Source organism: Sciurus vulgaris, assembly GCF_902686455.1.
Source record: "Sciurus vulgaris genome assembly, chromosome: 7".
Lineage (NCBI taxonomy): Eukaryota > Metazoa > Chordata > Mammalia > Rodentia > Sciuridae > Sciurus > Sciurus vulgaris.
In genome coordinates, this window is record NC_136467.1 from 32,885,557 (window position 1) to 32,903,037 (window position 17,481).

General features: G+C 38.9%; 2 protein-coding genes across 2 annotated transcripts; one reads left to right on the plus strand and one right to left on the minus strand.

The window, feature by feature from the left end:
• Positions 1–1,014, plus strand: TAAR5 (trace amine associated receptor 5; the record flags this gene model as incomplete). Its single annotated transcript, XM_079148616.1, has 1 exon — positions 1–1,014. One exon carries the CDS (start codon positions 1–3, stop codon positions 1,012–1,014), a length of 1,014 nt encoding a protein of 337 aa, XP_079004742.1.
• A 12,933-nt stretch (positions 1,015–13,947) lies between these two features.
• LOC306666817 (trace amine-associated receptor 6) lies at positions 13,948–14,985 on the minus strand (the record flags this gene model as incomplete). The annotated part of the gene is made up of 1 exon (XM_079149086.1): positions 13,948–14,985. One exon carries the CDS (start codon positions 14,983–14,985, stop codon positions 13,948–13,950), a length of 1,038 nt encoding a protein of 345 aa, XP_079005212.1.
• Positions 14,986–17,481: the final 2,496 nt, after the last annotated feature.

Consider the following 17,481-nt stretch of genomic DNA (forward strand, 5'->3'; position numbering starts at 1 on the left):
ATGAGAGCTGTCCTCACCCGAGGTGCTGAAGAACTCCCTGCGGCATTCTGCTACCAGGTGAATGGGTCTTGCCCCAGGACAGTCCATCCTCTGGGTATCCAGTTGGTCATCTACCTGGCCTGTGCAGCAGGCATACTTACTACAGTCCTAGGGAACCTGTTTGTGGTATTTTCTGTGTCCTACTTTAAAGTACTTCACACTCCCACCAATTTCTTACTGCTCTCCCTGGCCTTGGCTGACATGCTGCTGGGTCTTCTGGTGCTGCCACTAAGCACTGTTCGCTCTGTGGAGAGTTGCTGGTTCTTTGGGGACTTCCTCTGCCGTCTGCACACCTACTTGGACACTCTTTTCTGCCTCACCTCCATCTTCCATCTTTGTTTCATTTCCATTGATCGCCACTGTGCCATCTGTGACCCACTACTCTATCCCTCCAAGTTCACCATCAGGGTGGCCCTCAAGTACATCTTAGCAGGGTGGGGAGTGCCAGCATTTTATACTGCCCTCCTGCTCTACACAGATTTTGTAGAAAAAGGACTTAGCCAATGGCTGGAAGAGATGCCTTGTGTGGGCAGTTGCCAGCTGCTGTTCAATAAGTTTTGGGGTTGGTTAAACTTCCCTGCATTCTTTATCCCCTGCCTCCTCATGATCAGCTTGTATATGAAGATCTTCGTAGTTGCAACTAGGCAGGCTCGACAGATCAACACCTTGAGCAAAAGCTTGGCAGGGGCTGCCAAGCGTGAGAGAAAAGCTGCCAAGACCCTAGGCATTGCTGTGGGCATCTACCTCTTGTGCTGGCTTCCCTTCACTGTGGACACTCTGGTGGACAGCCTCCTTAACTTTATCACACCACCACTGGTCTTTGACATCTTTATCTGGTTTGCCTACTTCAACTCTGCCTGCAACCCCATCATCTACGTCTTTTCCTACCGGTGGTTCAGGAAGGCACTGAAACTCGTCCTGAGTCGGGAGATCTTCTTGCCACGGACCCCCACTGTTGATTTATACCAGGAATGACTCCTTCTGTGAAATTCAGACAGGAATCCAGTAGGAGGGCCTTGTGGGAAGGATGAGTGGCACTGAGGCTGTGGGCTGTGTGGTGTCATGAGTTTGTAGGCAGCTTCCACGGTTTAAGTGCAGGAGAGCCAACTTAATTTGGGAAGAGATGAGCTTCTCCTCTTATTCTGTGTTCTTATAGTAGAATGAATAGAAGGAGAGAGTTAAGTCATCTAAAGACCTCCTGGATAAGCCATGATGCTGGGAAAATACTTGGCTCCTAAGCCCTTGCTTCTTTGAAACAACTAAGATGCAAAGGTGGAAGGACCAGAACCCCAAGACCTGCATTTCTGAGCTCTTGGTTCTGCCACATGAAGCAGCCAGGTGAGACTTCAGCTAACTTTGAATCCTCCATCCCCCTGCCACAGAGTGTCCTCATTCACAAAATTTTGAGTTTGTACTATTTTCTCTATAAAGTCTCCTAAAGCTAAAATATTTCATAGTATAACACTGGGAAACCTTGTTTGAATCATAATTTTACTTCATATTTTTAAGTCAATGTCAAGAGTTTGAAATATCTCTTTTTCAAAATGTTCATTTTAGAATTCTTGTCCTCTTGGAAATCAACCACTAAACAGAATTATAAGTCAGAGCTATTTATTTTAATGATCATTGAGTAAATATATTCTGTTCTTGAAGGAATGTTTTCATTTATTTAAATTACCATAACTTGAAAAACATATGGAATATTTTATTAAATGATAATTAGCTATATCTCATCATTTTAATATTTACTCCTTTAAATTTTTATCATACCGGTTAGAACCACTATCTTTCCACCTGCACTACCACATGGTTTTCATTGGGAAAATTAGTAACTGTGTCACATACTTCTCAGAATTGGACAAAATGAGTCTCAGCAGCCATCACCAGCAATGGTAATAGATCTGTGAGTAGGACTAACATTAGAAATCAGGAAGGACTAGCATTAGAGAATCATAGAAATACAGAGACATGAATGTCACAGCACAGTTCAGTGTCTCTATCACCAAGGAATCAGGCAGGATAGAGAACAAGAATCAGACCTGAGGTGAACAACCATAATGGGGAGCCTAAGCTGATGGGTGGACAAGCAAGTACCTGACCCCAGGACTTGAAGTCCAGCTCTTCATCATTTTGATGAGAACAGGGCATAATAAGCTGTACCTAGAAAATCTGTTTAAGCCCTTGGACAAATGAAAACCTGCTTTCCATATGAATTCCCTGGAATCCTGGTGTCTGAGCAGAACATCTCTGGCGATACAATTTATGGGGTTATTGTCCCTCTCCCTTACTAAGTGAGAGTTAACTATACTTAAGGCAAATATTCTTACTTACTTTGTGCTATGACTCTTTTGACACTCTGGTTAAGTTCATAGACCCTGATCTCAGAATAAGACTTTCAAGTGGAAAAAATTGTTTTTAAGACAGCATTGTAAAGGAAAACAGTTACTTTGAAGTATAATTATCATGAAGCAGCACAGGTCATTAGTCAGATCCAAGTCTAGAGATCTAATCCTGATCACCCAATTGATATCCATGTCATTTAGGGATGGTGATAACATCTGTGCATTCTTGTGCTTCTGGATGTGGTCTGGATCCCACACTGGACTGTGTCTTATATCTCCTTATCCCAAGAACCTAGCACAATGCCAGCCACGCAGCAGGTACTCAATCAATATTTGTTGAATGAAAGATCTGCAAATTGGGAATCAAAATCTTTTAAATGCTTTGAATCAAAATATTTAATATGTAATTTTGTGAATTCCTAATGCTCTGAAATCTGTAAAATCTCTGGTCTAGTAAATGCTCTATATTCTTCAAAAAAGAAAAAAGAAATACAGTTATCATAACTAACATTCTAGAAATAGCCAAATCTGTAATGTAATTGTGTGCTTCTTTCTGAAGTCATCAAGTAAGATCTGCTGGCAAGTGCAATAAAATCACTGTAATTCAAAATACTGATGGGCATAAGTGAAGTTGCACAAAATCTGCAATGATACTGTGATATGAAAATATCGATTTCTACTGATGACAAAAATCAGACCTAAAATCACTGTATTTTTTGCCTACTTTCCAAGTGGAAGGAAGTTCTAAAATTTCAGAAAGAAGTTAGTGAATATAAAGATAGAGTATTTTTCCCATACAAATTCATTAACACCCTGAATTAAGATTCTCTTTTAAACACAAACACCAGGACATTCTAACAAGCATGATGACTTTGGGATCAGATGTGAACACAAGGCAGTGACAGTCAGACCTCACTGTTAACTGTGACAGGCCGATGCCTGAAAAGACTCATCTTCATCAAGAGCATGGCACTGGTAAACAAGTGGACAAGCACAGCAATTTCTTGTTCTTTTCAGGCTTGTTTAGAATGTTTTTGATTTTTTTTTTTAATTTCTTGCTCTGTAATAAATATCATCAGAGTTTCAAATTCTAGGATGAATCCTTATTTTGTATGAACCTAACCATTATTCTCTTTTCTCTAAACATCTCTCAACTTAATTATATTGCTTTCTTTTAACTCAGTCAAACCCATTATAACTCATCCCAGCTGGCAGCATGAGTGAATATATAATACACCTGAGTGTATGTGAGTTTGTGTGTGTCTGAACATGCCAGTGTATGTTTATGAGTAAGTTTATGTGTGTGTGAACAATATGCCAGATATCATATAGACAAGGGTTCTGAGCAAGGCAACTTCCATCACTAGAGGCCCTTTGTATTGTTTCTTAGTGTCTCTGTTCTATACAGTTAGTCCTGCAAGATGAAGAATTAAGGGGTGATCTGGGAATGGTGACATGGACCCATCAACCTAGCTGGTGGGTTTTGTTCCCAGAGGCTACCAGAAACCCAAACAAATGAGCACTAGTAATGGATTCATTCACCTGCCTGAGTCTTTTCAAAGAGACTTTGTCATTGGGAGTCAAATTGCAGTCATTTCCTCAATGATCCCTCCACAGAATGAAAACTTAAGTGTTTTTAGTTCTTACAGATTCAATGGGTAAGAGGTATGCACACGTAGCTCAGGCAGAGAGAGAAGGAAAGGACTGTGGATGGACCAACAATTTTATTAGGGTACAAGGCATCATCCCAACAAGGTTTGCCATGAGGAATTTTAATTGGTGGACTTAAAGCAAGCAGGCATGAGTTGCAGACCACACTGTGTTTAAGAGGTGGTCACTGTGTCATATCTGCATAGTTCATGTGGGGCATGGGGGTCAGTGGAGTCAATCAAACAGCATCCAGCTGCCCCATAGGAAGTGGTTACTAGGGACCAGCTGTATAAGACAGAAATCTGAATGGCCACATGGAGGAAATGAGGGAAAATGTGTACAATTGGAAATTATGTCAAAGGTAACTAGGCCCTTCTTCTGGTATAGAAAAGTCCAGCTTGCATTTAGAATGGGTGCTCAGGCAACATTAAATTATAAGCATTTGTTCTAGCAGAAAAGTTGACTAACACAGGCAAAAATCCAGTGGGCTGTCTCATGCTGCCCTCTGGCTATTCAGTTTCTGTTTCAATCTTAGTTCAACACTGAAGTATCTGCCAATGTTTAAAAGTAATCATCCTCTACTTCCACATCTTGACATCAGCTATGTGTTTAATATCAGTCATGGGGAATAGTTTCAATTCACAGGCAAGCTTTCCTAAAAACATGGATGTTCCTATATGTCTAGTCAATTCTTCCCACTTTACAGGCTGCAACTCCTACTGCAGGACTGAGTCCTGAACAGAGAGCCTAGGAGTCCTGAGGGCCTTAGACATGTTGCCAAAATCTCTGACTCACCTCTCCCCAGCCCAAGGTTCAGAGAAGTGCAATATGATTTGAAGTACTTAAAATATGATATATTTTAGTCTCTCAGCTAGCATTTCTTGAGAAGCTATTATATGCAGAGTGTGTCGCTACTCGGCTGAACCTGAAATTCCTGAAATGTCAACACTGCACTCAAAAAGCATTCAGTTCAAAGGGATAGAAATAACTACAAATTAAAAAAAAAAAAAAAAAAGAACAAAGGATAAGTTCAGTTCTCAATAAAAGTACAAAAAAGAGTTACAGTAATCAGAAAGGAAGTAGTTAATTATTTTGGCATAAATCAATATTCAAGTGCAAGGGTTAAAGAGTCAGATGGGTCTGGCCAATTTCTCATTTAATCCTTTCCTTCTCCTGTAATCTTGGGCAAGCTACTTACTTCATTTGTGCTTCAGTTTTCTCATCTGTAAAAGGGAGCTAATGATAGCTATTCCCCAAGGTCTGGACAAGAAATGAGATAATTATGGAAATAAAGTGACTGTCAAAACACTTAGCACATATTCATGCTTCATTAATTGTCCCAGTCGCAAAGAATTAAAAGAGGAGTGGCATTTAAACTGAGTTTCAAAGATCAGAAACTTCCCAGCAGGGGGGAAAGATAGAGAAATACATTTTAAACTCAAGGAGCAGTATAAAAACTAATATAACTAATAGCTAATATTTTTTAAAAATCCTACCCATACTGAACTTGAATATTCAAAACACACCCTTGCAAAAGCAAAAGAACAAGGTTCAGAAAGGTTAAGAATATTGCCAAGGGTTGGTGTGTGGCTCAGTGGTAGGGTGTAGTAGGTAGAGTGCTTGCCCTGGGTTGGATTACCTGTATCTAAACAAAAAAAGAAACTTGTCCAACAGATATCACTTGTAGACTCTCAAATGTGAAAGCTGAAAAAGTTGGTCTCAAAGAAGAGAGTGGAATAGTAATAATTAGAAGAAGGAGGGAATTTGGGTTACAGGTAGATAAGAGGAATAGGTTCTGGTGTTCTACAGCACAGTAAGGGAACGGCAGCTCACAATAACCAATTACATATCTGATGAAGAATTATAAGGGAGGAGCCCAAAGGCTCTGAACAAAAAAGAAATGATAATTACTTGAAAATGCTAATTACCCTAAGTTGATCAGTACATGTTGTATGCATGTATTGAAATAGCTCACTGTACCCCATAACTGTGCACATTTATTGCATGTTAATTAAAAACCAAGAGTAAAAAAAAAAAATGCTATTCTTGTTCATAGAGTCAGCAAAGAATAGCACTGAGATTGAACTTCCCACACCCTCCAACAGTGCCTTTCTTGGACACCATCCTACTCTTTTCCAGGAGAAAAATTTGAAGGACTTCTCTAGGTTGGGTCTTTTTGGATCTGGTGAATGTTACTGAGCTGAATAATATCATGTATTGGAAGCAATACAGTTGATGCATTTTTATGGTTTTATTTTCCTTTTAAAACAAATCCTCTTTATAAAAACAACAATTAATTACATATGTGCACAATTTGGAAAATACAAAAAAAGATAATGGAGGGGGAAATCATTTCCCTAATTCTCACTTTCTAGAAAAGACTGGTGTCTGTTTTATATATTCCTCCAGTCTTTTCACTCAAGGAATGCCGCTTTAAAATACAGTATCTTGATTGCATTTCTCTATTTATTTCACTCTGAGTTCATGGTAATTTGTGAACCTGATACTTTGTTGATACCTGGAGAGGGTTCTAGTAACAGGTCCGTTTAAGGATCACAGACAGTTCAGCGTGTCAGGGGTACAGATAGACAGGCCTGAACACCATCTTAGCTAAAAGAGATTGCAACAAAGGCGTTGTGTTAGTCTCATATTGCTGCAGTCACAGATTTCCTCCACTTAGAGGTTTAAAATGAAACAAATTTATTATTCTGTAGTTCTGTAGGTCAGAAGCTGGAAATGGGTTTTATAGGACTAAAATCAGGGTATCCACAGAACATTTTCCTTTGAGAGACTCTGGAGAAAAGCTCCTCTATGTCTTTTCCAGTTTCTGGGGCATTCTGGCATTCCTTGGCATGTGGCCATGTCACTCGATCCTCTGCTTCCATCCTCCCATCTCCTCTGACTGATTCTCCCCCTGTCCCTCATAAGAACCCTTGTGGTTGCAATACGCCCACGTTGGTAATCCAAGGCAATATTCACATCTCCAGAAGCTTAACTTTAACACTTCAGCCAAGTCCCTTGGCCACATAAGGTAACATAGTCAAAGGTTCTGGGGATTAGTATGTGTGCATCTTTGCAATGATTGTCCTGCCTACCAAGGCACCCAAGGTTTCTCTTATATTTAATCCAAGATCTTATGTTTCCACTATCAATATCATTAATATCTGTATGGTTGAGGTCACACATTTCCATATGCTCTTGACCTAAAATTATGACTGAATTCCTTCAACTTCCAACCACATACCTTCAATTCCAGCTTTGAGGAAAAAAAAGTAGAATTAGCCTGAAAGAACGGCACACCTACTAAACAACACTGAGAAAGCAGAGTTTATAGCAGGGAGGTGTGTAAGTCCAGTTTCCTTGAGAGTGCCAGCTGAGAAACAATCAGTAGATCAGATGACAGGTACAGATGTATTTGACTTCAGTCACCACACAGTTAAGTAATGGGATCCCATTCCATGGGCCTGCTGCTGCTCCAGTTCAATCCAGGCATTGTTTCTGCATTCCTTTATTTTAGAAACCAGACTCGGGAGGTACGTCCTCCCTAGGTCTTCCTACCACTCTTTCTCGTGGGTCCTAGGCAGCTCACATTCTGCTTTTGAAATTGGCACAGGCTGCCTTGGCCTATGGCCCTGACTTCCACTACAGTCCTCCTTCTCTCCCCTAGTGTTCAAACAGCTTTACCTCATTCTTGGGGAGGCCCCTACAAAGTAGGAGAACTTACTTGGTCAGACTTAGATCGTTTTCTTCCTAATTTACTCTTTAGATAGTAAATGTAGTGTGGCATTTGCAAGTTTACATAGAGTATTAAACTCTCAGGGAACAGATAATTCTATCCGACTCCACTGTCTGGTATATTCTGACACTTCTAGGTCCTCTTGAGCCAAGTCTTGGGAGCATGCTGGACCTGTCACTCATCGGTGCTTTCTAGTGGATTCCTTGCCTTCTTGGAGTACATCTCTCCTTTATTCCCTTTGTTTGGATCTTAACCCTGAGGACTAGGATTTTCAATTCAGTTCAAAGCTGACTTAACTATGTTCCGTGTAACATCAGCTACCATGCAAATAGACTCCCCAAAGCTAGTCCTGACTAGAACTGTGGGCACACAGAAAGTCATACCATGTTACTCACATGTCCTTTATGTTAGGCTTTCTAGACTGAAAGAAAATTTAGAGGCAATCTATTTGAATTTTGTCATTTTACATTGGGGTCTACTCTTTGTCCAAAGTCCCACATGTCTAAGTGACAGAACCAGGACTCAGGACCAGATTCCCAGGATTTCTAAAGTATAGATAGCACACTTTCTACTACCTCAGGATTACATAGTAGGTAAAAATAGGAACATCATACCCGACCAACCTTGTCTCCAAATACCAAATTCCAGCTGAATGGTCTGGTCCAGTCAGATTTCTACAGAAATCTGAGGAAGGAGTGATCTGGGTAGATGAGATAGCTTGTGCCAGGCTCCCAAGGCATCTGGTAGGACATCTGAGGGGAAGGGGAAACACATCTTCCACATAGTGAGGTGGAGGAGGATACAATTGGATGTGGTTAAAGAGTTTTGCAGGGGTAAGACTATGGGAAGCCTCACAGGTCACAGCAACAGAGTTAGAATTCAATTCCAAATACTCTAGGAATGAGACTTTGGGCTGTGGATTGTGGACAGACCATAGAGACCAAGGACTGATGCTGGGACCAAGCAGGATCTCTAGGACCTGGTGGTTGCGTGGATACACTGCTGTCAAGTCAGGCCCAACTTAGCGTGAAGTAGAAAAACTTCAACAACCTCTGTGACTTTAACACAAGAAAAGTTTATTTCTTGCTCACGTGAAGTCCACCATGAATCTGGAGTACTATCCTGGGCAGCTGTCCTCAACATTTGTGATACAGAGGGCTTTGCTTTCATGGCTCCTCCATCTTTTCAGCAAGAGACCTTCACTGCCTCAACTGGAACAGACATTATCAGAGCTGCCTATGAATAGCAGAACCGAACAGGCAGCCCCACCTAGTGGCTGGGAAAGGTAGGGGAGCAAGTGGAAGGAATGGAAGGTCATGCTGTGTGTTAAGGCATATTTTTCAGGATTTGGATTTGGCACAAACTGGCTTAAACACATTAGGGTTTATTTTATTAAGTAATACTGAGGTTGAGATGAAGAGATTGCTGACTTTGGCTTGGTGACTCAGCACTTTAGAGTCAAGGGTGCAATGATTCCCTGATAATGTTTTTACTGGTTCCTGAGTGGCCCCTTGGAGCTCCAGCCAAATCTCACATATTCCTGGAGGTAGGAAGGAGCAAGGAATGGGGAGAGAGGGCTTTCCTGGAGCCTCTGTGAACAACTACAGCTTCATCCATGGAGGGAAGTTCCTGATGCCATGGAAAAAGGAGAAAACAGCCATCAGGTAAGAAATAAGGTCTTCTGCCATGAAATAATTAAGAAAATGACATCTAACAAGAGAAAACAGAAATTCTTGACAAATCTTCTCAAATGAATTTTCTCTACACAAGAAAGTGATCTGAGAGAGATACAGGATAAGAGAAAATAGCTAAGGTTTTCTTAATAACCTCTCTGAACTTTTCCTCAAACTTCTGCCTTAGTATTACTATTTTTCCAGCTAATGAACACTTATTCAGCACTATATAGAAACCACTGCGTGGGTAAATGCATGAGACATGAATGAGACATGAGAGTGAATGAGACCCAGTCACTTCAATACATTTCCTGATATTTCCCCAAAGGCTGGGGTGACGAACATCACCTGACAGTCTCATTTTGGGATAGACACATCTTACTAGAGTTAGAAAGGGAATCAGCACCAGGGAGAGAGTTAAAGATTCACAATGGCCAGCTAACCAAAACCTTATCCAAATCGAACTAAGAATAATTAAAATCTCATTGGAATATAGCAGTTAACCCAATAGCAAGTTATAAAAAAATTGTGAGAACAATATAATAATTCTGATTATGAATGTCTTTTATTCTCCTTCAACCTTCATTAATACTTATAAGCAAAATGGTGAAGTTGTATTACTCTAAATAAATTCAGATGAAATAATTTGTTTAAGTCAAATTTAGCATATCAAAATATAGCATATCAAAAAAGATTATTTTTTTGATGATGAGACTTTAATCCGTTTTAAGTGGAGTTTATAACACTAAGAGATAGTTGTTAACAAACGCAGTAACAAATGGACTTCTGATTGGTATGAGGCATTATTCTGCTATACACATTTGTGTGTGTGTTTATCCTCAGTGCATAGCAAAGATGTTTATATTGTCCTTAATGTACATAGTATGAATTTTAATGAGGAAGTTTAAAAACAAAATTTTTCTCCTCTTTCCCCCAAAATGCCTCCCCAAGAGGGCCCTCCTCTACCAGATGGCTAGATACAGAGCTAGGGCGTGGAGGGCCAGAATTCTAATTTTTAAGCCCTGGAAGGCTTGAATCAGGTCTTATGATTCATTTTTATTTTCTGTAGGGTAGAACTGTCCTATAGAAATATATTATGAACTGTGTATGTAGTTTAAAACTTTTTTAGTATCCAGCTTGAAAAAGTTAAAAATTACATTTAAATTACATATTTTATTTAACCCAGTATTTAAAAATTGATGGTTTCAACATGTAATTAATATAAAAATTTATGAGAGCTTTTACATGCTTGTTCTACTAAATTTGTGCAAATCTGATACACATTTCGTACTTACAGGCAACCTCAATTCAGACTAGCATTTTTCAAGTGCTCAATAATCACATGTTGGTAAGGCTGTTCATTGGGTGGTGTAGTGATAGGGCCTAAAACAGTATCTTGATTGACCGTGGCACTTCAACACAAACACTGTGCTTTGAACCAACTGGTCTTTTGATGGTTCATTTTGCGTGCTTAATTATGCTTGATATGCCAACAACTTTATGCATTTCATAAAACATTTACTTCGAGTAGGAATTTCCTTTCTATTCTCTTTAAATGAGTGATCCCTGCTCAGGTTATACTCTGAACTGTCCATGGAACTTTCTCAGATTTCTCAACCCTTAGCATCCTATCCCTCTTCCTAAGTCACACTGTATTGTGTGTTACATATCATATAATTTATCTTATACATCACAGTTGACAACAAACACATCATGAGTATTATTGCACCGTGAGTTCTAAAACCATCTTTGCCCTTTAGAAATACACATTGAACTTCAAGACTGGGATCCTAATTAGAATGTATACTCCATGTATGTATAATATGTCAAAATAACTCTACTGTCATGTATATCTAAAAATAATAAATAAAAAATCTAAAAATTATATAAAAAGATATATACGTCGAAGTTTGTGGATTATAGTTTAAAAGAACAAGACAAAATAAGGAATAAATTTGATAAGTGCGAAATCAATGCTACAGACCAATGTTTCCCTGGGACAGGAGTTCTGTTATTTAGCCTTCCACCTCAAAGAGGTCTTCATGGTTAAACAATTTTTAGAATGCATATTTAAACAAGGTCAGATGAGTTTTTGTTAAAATGGCTTCTAAGAGTCTTTAATAGAACTTTGGGTAGTGGTATACTCTAAGAGCAGGGTATAGCATACAAACTTTCCAAAACATTGTTGGTACAGAAACTCTTTTCCTTGGAATGACTTTATGTAATGACAGTTTTATCATTTTTATCCTCATTTTGAATATGTTGGATCAGAAGACAATGAGAACTACAGGAGTCAACTTGAGAGGTGGAAGGGTCTGGATGCTAACACCAGTAAACTTTACAGGGGGAAGACTCTTCGGGTGGTTGTTAATTGTTTAATCTCCATATTCTCTGAAAATTATACTTTCTCAGTTTCTTTTCTCATGCTATTGCCTCAGCCTGAAAATCTCTTCCCATTCCTTCCTTCCTTCAAAAATCTTTCTTATAACTTAAGGCCCAACCTAAATGCTACTTCTTTAATTTGTCTCCCAGATCTTCCATTCAGGTGTGAATTCTCCTTTCCTCTGCACTCCTTGAATGTGTCTTTTACAATTTTAATTCCCATGAATCACAAGACATAATTATTAGCACCTTGCTTTTCCCCACTAAAGATTCTACATTCTCTGTTTTCTATTTCTAATCACACTGAACCCAAAACTTGGTACACACTATTCTTCAGGGACATTTGTGGAGTGGAGAGATGAATGAATTTAAGGAATGTGCTTTGTTGTCTGCAGGTAGACGTGTTGGAAACTTCATCAAGGAAGAATTGTATACCCTGTGTTTTAAAATATTTTTTATTATGGAATAGTTTTAGATTTGCAGAAAAGTGGCAAAAATAATGCAGAGTTTCTAATATACTCACACTTTAATGATAATTAAAATCATCATTTTAATTAGTATAGTACCTTGATAACAAGCTATAAACAAATGTCAATACATTGTCATTAATATATTAATAAAAGTGCATTCATTATTCAGATTTCCTCATTTTCCCTGATGTCCCTTTTCTGTTTCAGCTTCCCATTTAAGACATCATAGCACATGTAGTTGTTACATGTCCTCAGGTTCCTCTGGACTGGGACAATTTTTTATTTTCGATGACCTTGACAGTATGAGGCTACCAGACATGAATTTTTGTATTCCTTAATGAGGATTCATCTGATGTCTTTCTTTCATATGTTTTTGAATGGGGATCATAATATAAAAGGTCATTCTCATCACATAACATCAAGAATACATGCCATCAACACAACTGCTCACCATTGATGTTAACCTCCATCACTGCTTGAGCTGGTGTTTATCCTTTTAAAACCTGTCCACCATGACCAACATTGCTTCTTGCTATAGAGTCAAAGCTTATTAAATGTCATTACCTGCATCCATGGCTCTGAGGACTGATTTCAATACGATGTAGGCTTGCAACTCATGTTTGGTAATTAAAAAAGAAATGGATGGATATAGGAATGTTTGTTGTTGATTTATATTCCATGGGTCTTTTAAAACTTACAGATTCTCTAATCTGATTAAGCTTTTTAAAGAAAATGACAAAGAACTAGAGACGGCACTCAAAAGATAGTTCCCTTCCACGAACAGGTGGTAGTCAATGTGTATAAACAGAAGCTTGTAATACAGGGTGTTGACCATCCAAACCATAGTTTCCAGCCATGGTGAGGGAATATAATGACACAGAAGGACAGTAACTTGTTAGACAATCACAACAACCTGGTCAAGGTGTCTATATTTGCAAATTGCCCACACACCTGAGATCTCCCACCAAACTGAATACATTAAGCTGCTACCCAATAGGCTCCTTTGGTAAAATATTAAAAAAAAAAAAAAAAAAAAAAAACAAGAACAAGAACCCAGAAAGGCTCTTCATGAATGAAATTTTTAACAGGCTAGGATCAAGTAGCAAACTTTGTAAGGAGATGAGGAAAGGGAATCAAAGGAGATACTTTCAGGGAACATACCACAACAAAGGGAAAGTCAGTGGATTAAAGGAAGAAAGGGAAGGAGGGAGGCAAGTGTCCTCAGGCATGAGATATGTTATTTAATAGTTAAGTTAATATTTTTGGAGAAGTGACAGATATATCTTAAAATGACTGAAAACATGTATATATATCCTATCTACTTGAAGAGAAATTTATTTGTTTTCATTAGTAATCTTTCTTGAGTTTTTAAAACATTTCATTTGGAAATCCTGTGGGTTTTCTTTCTTTTTTTTTTTAATGGTGCTGAGGATTGAACCCAGGGCTCATGCATGCTAGACAAGCACACTACTAAAGAATTTTATTCCCAGCCTTCATTCGGACATCTTAAAGTTATATACATACTGGAAAACAAAATTGACCAAATTATTCTGTATGCATCTATGAATGTGTAACAACAAATCCCCACTAATATGTATAATTATAATACACAATAATTTTTTGAATGAAATCTTTAATTTCCTCAATCCAATTGCTTACATTTGATCAGAGAACAAATTCATGGTTGCTGAACTGTTCTTTAAGATCTGACCACTAATAATAACTTTAATAGCTTTTTTAAACCATGGGTAAAATAAAGCATAAATCAAAGGATTCATGGCTGAGTTGTAATAAGCACACCAAACACAAATCTCATAAATATAGGCAGGCGTGATAAATCCCATAAAAGCATCAACTAACGAATCAACACTATATGGTAACCATGAGATCATAAATGCTATCACAGTGATCCCCAGGGTTTTGGCTGCTTTTCTTTCTCTCCTAGCCACTCTGGCTTTGTAACTTTCTGAGGCTGATTCTGCTTTGCCACTAACATTTTCGATCTTTTTAGCCTGCTGTCTAGCCACAAGAAAAATATTACAATACAGAATTATCATAATAATGGTAGGTATAAAGAAAGATAGAAAATCTATCAACACCCAGTTTTGATTGACAACTACCTGACAACCTCCTATGCAGTTGAGGGCCTTGGATAATTCTTCCAGACCATCATCATAGACACCCGTGTAGAACACAGCACCGCTGTACACCAGGGGCAGGATCCAGGAGACACAGATGCAAATCCCTGACACAGACACCGTGAACTTCGTGGGATAGACCAGAGGGTCAGTAACAGCAATGTACCTGTCGATGGAGATGAAGCACAGGTGGAAGAGAGAAGCGTAGCAAAACGCCACATCACAGCAAGTGTGAAATGTGCAGAAACTTCGCCCAAAGTACCAGCAGCTCTCCACGGACCTGACCATGCTGAAGGGCATCACAGTTACTCCCACCAAAAAGTCAGCACAGGCCAGAGAGGCGATGAGGAAATTGGTTGGAGAGTGCAGCTGCTTGAAGTGGAGAATGGCAGTCATCACCAGCAGGTTTCCCAGCACAGCCAGCACAGCCCCACAGCCAAACACTGCGTACAGAATCACCCGGGGCGCTGGTGAGTAGGGAGTTTTCACACAAGACCCATTCAAGTTCTCAAAGCAGAGCAGCAGAGCTTCAGGTGGGGATGAGTTGCTACTCATGGTGCTGCTGCTTTGCATGTGCAAAAGCTTCAGCTCTGATTTTCAAGAATGTAGGATTTCGATCCTATATCCACCAATCCAGCAGAAAATTGTCAGATATTATCCCTAATATAACTTTCCATTTTTATTATAAATTCCAAAGACTTTTCTAGAAAAAAATAAAATCTAACAAAAATAATGTTGTAAAGGATTACTGGGTGTTGATTTCGAAAGAAACAAGTATTCCATTTCCTTAATTTGATAAAATTCACTTTAACTCATATTTTTTTTTTTTTTTTTTTTTTACATTTTATTTTTACCTTCAAAGTTCTTTGGAGCAACAGTCACTGATATGGTGTAATTTGAGTTGATGAATCATCTCCTGCAGATTTATTTCCATGTCATATGGTCTGCACCACTGCCTAAATTAGGTTTCAGTCCGTCCAGCTAAATATATGCCTTCAATAGGAACTCCCTTGATGGAATCCCAGTGGTGCAAGGTGTGAACTAGCAAGACTATTTCCAACAGTGGTTATTAGGAAAGTTATCCTACAAAACAATCTCTATTCTACATTAAATTCAATTGCCATTATGTATTTGGGGTCAAAGATTTCTTTTTCTTTCATGTATAGACTTGAACCATTCCCCTGTTCCCAACCATGACCTTACTGGATTTTTGTACCTTGAATTTTTGTTACTAAGATTTTTGAATCTTGGATTTTTGTTGCAAAGATATAGTAGGGTGCAAGCTTTCAAGTTCAACTATTCTGTTAAGAATCATTTCTGCATCTGCAATATCTGCCAACAATCAGAAAAGATAAGATGCAGAGGGGGAAACATGAGATTGATGAAATATATTAACTCCAAGAATGAAAGAACTACATGGTGTTTAGACACATGAGCATCCCTGAGATGCTGGTAGAAAGAAGGTCAGCTCTTCTCTCAGGACCGTGTCACTGGAAGCATATATGCAATGTCTCTCCATCCATGTGACAAATGTACAGTGAACCTTATGACCACATATTCAGTTATGGTTCCTGGTGGTTGGTCTTTCTGCCCAGTGATAAAGAAATGTCAAAAAAAAAAAAAAAAAAATGGAATACTGAAGCCTGGGTATGTTGCTCAGTGGAAGAGCACTTACTTAGCATGTGTGAGGCCCTGGGATCAATCCCCAGTACCACACACACACACACACACACACACACACACACACATACACACAAGAAATAATGAGAAGGAAGAAGTAAGAATGTGGAAATGGATTCCTTAGGAAGGGTTCCAACCCTGGAATGGTGGGACATTGAAGAGCAAGGAAAAACAATCTTCAGTCTTCCTGAGGAAGAATTCGAGACTTAGGCAGTGCAGAGTTGGCACCTGAGAGATATTTGTGAACTTGCTTTTCATATGAAAAGTAAGAGGAATTTTTAGTATTCCAACTGGCCATCTGATCATTAATGAATAAAATTAGGACTCTTTTTTTTTTGGGGGGGGGTGGGTACTGGGGATTGAACTCAGGGGCACTCAAGCACTGAGCCACATCTTCAGTCCTATTTTGTATTTTATTTAGAGACAGGGTCTCACTGAGTTGCTTAGTGTCTCACCATTGCTGAGGCTGGCTTTGAACTCAAGATCCTCCGGCCTCAGGCTCCCAAGTCACTGGGATTATAGGCATGCACCACAGCATCCAGCTAAAATTAGCACTCTTAACCAATTTTTTCAAATTTCTCCCAATACTTTCTGAGTGTCTGTTTTTGTGAAGTGATGTCAATCGCTTAGTAGACAAAACCCTACGTGAGGTTTTCTCAACATGTGCTGTATTGACATTTAAATTTGAAAACACTTGGGGGTGGGGAGTTGTCCTGTAGGTTTTATGACATTTAATATCATCCTAACTTTATGTCTCCCTCCATCCTTTGAGATTAATTAATTCATCTATTCAAAATATATTTAGTGAATTCCTTAGATGGGTATCAAGTATTGACCAAAACACACATGATCTCTATCCTCATGAAGTTCGAGGTCTTGAGAAGAAAAGAAACATGAAAGAAGTAAGTAGACAGATGGATATATGAATGCAAATGGTGATAAACACTTCCAAGTGAAAGACAATAGCCTGTGAGTATAGTAAGCCAATATGGGCAGATCTAAGCAAAGGAGTCCCTAAAAATAGCATTAAACAAACGTGTTTCTTCAATATTTGTATGTATTTCCTATATCATCTAAACTTAATACAGGAATCTAAGTCAATCTGCACTTCCACATTGGCACTTAGTCAATAAAATCACCTCACCCAGTACTGAGGTGGGATGGGATTAGCAGCTCTTCCCAAAGACTCTAAATTTCTTGCACATGTGTGACTCTTCTGGTGTTGCTTATAAGACCATCTTCAGCAGTAGTTTTGCAACAGATCAGATCAAGATCAGGCAGAAGTCTTGTTTCCCAGGGGCTTAAGATTCTAATACCCAAGGCGGGATTTGCAGGCAAACTTTTGGTGGTCTTGCATCAGCTGAAGTTTTC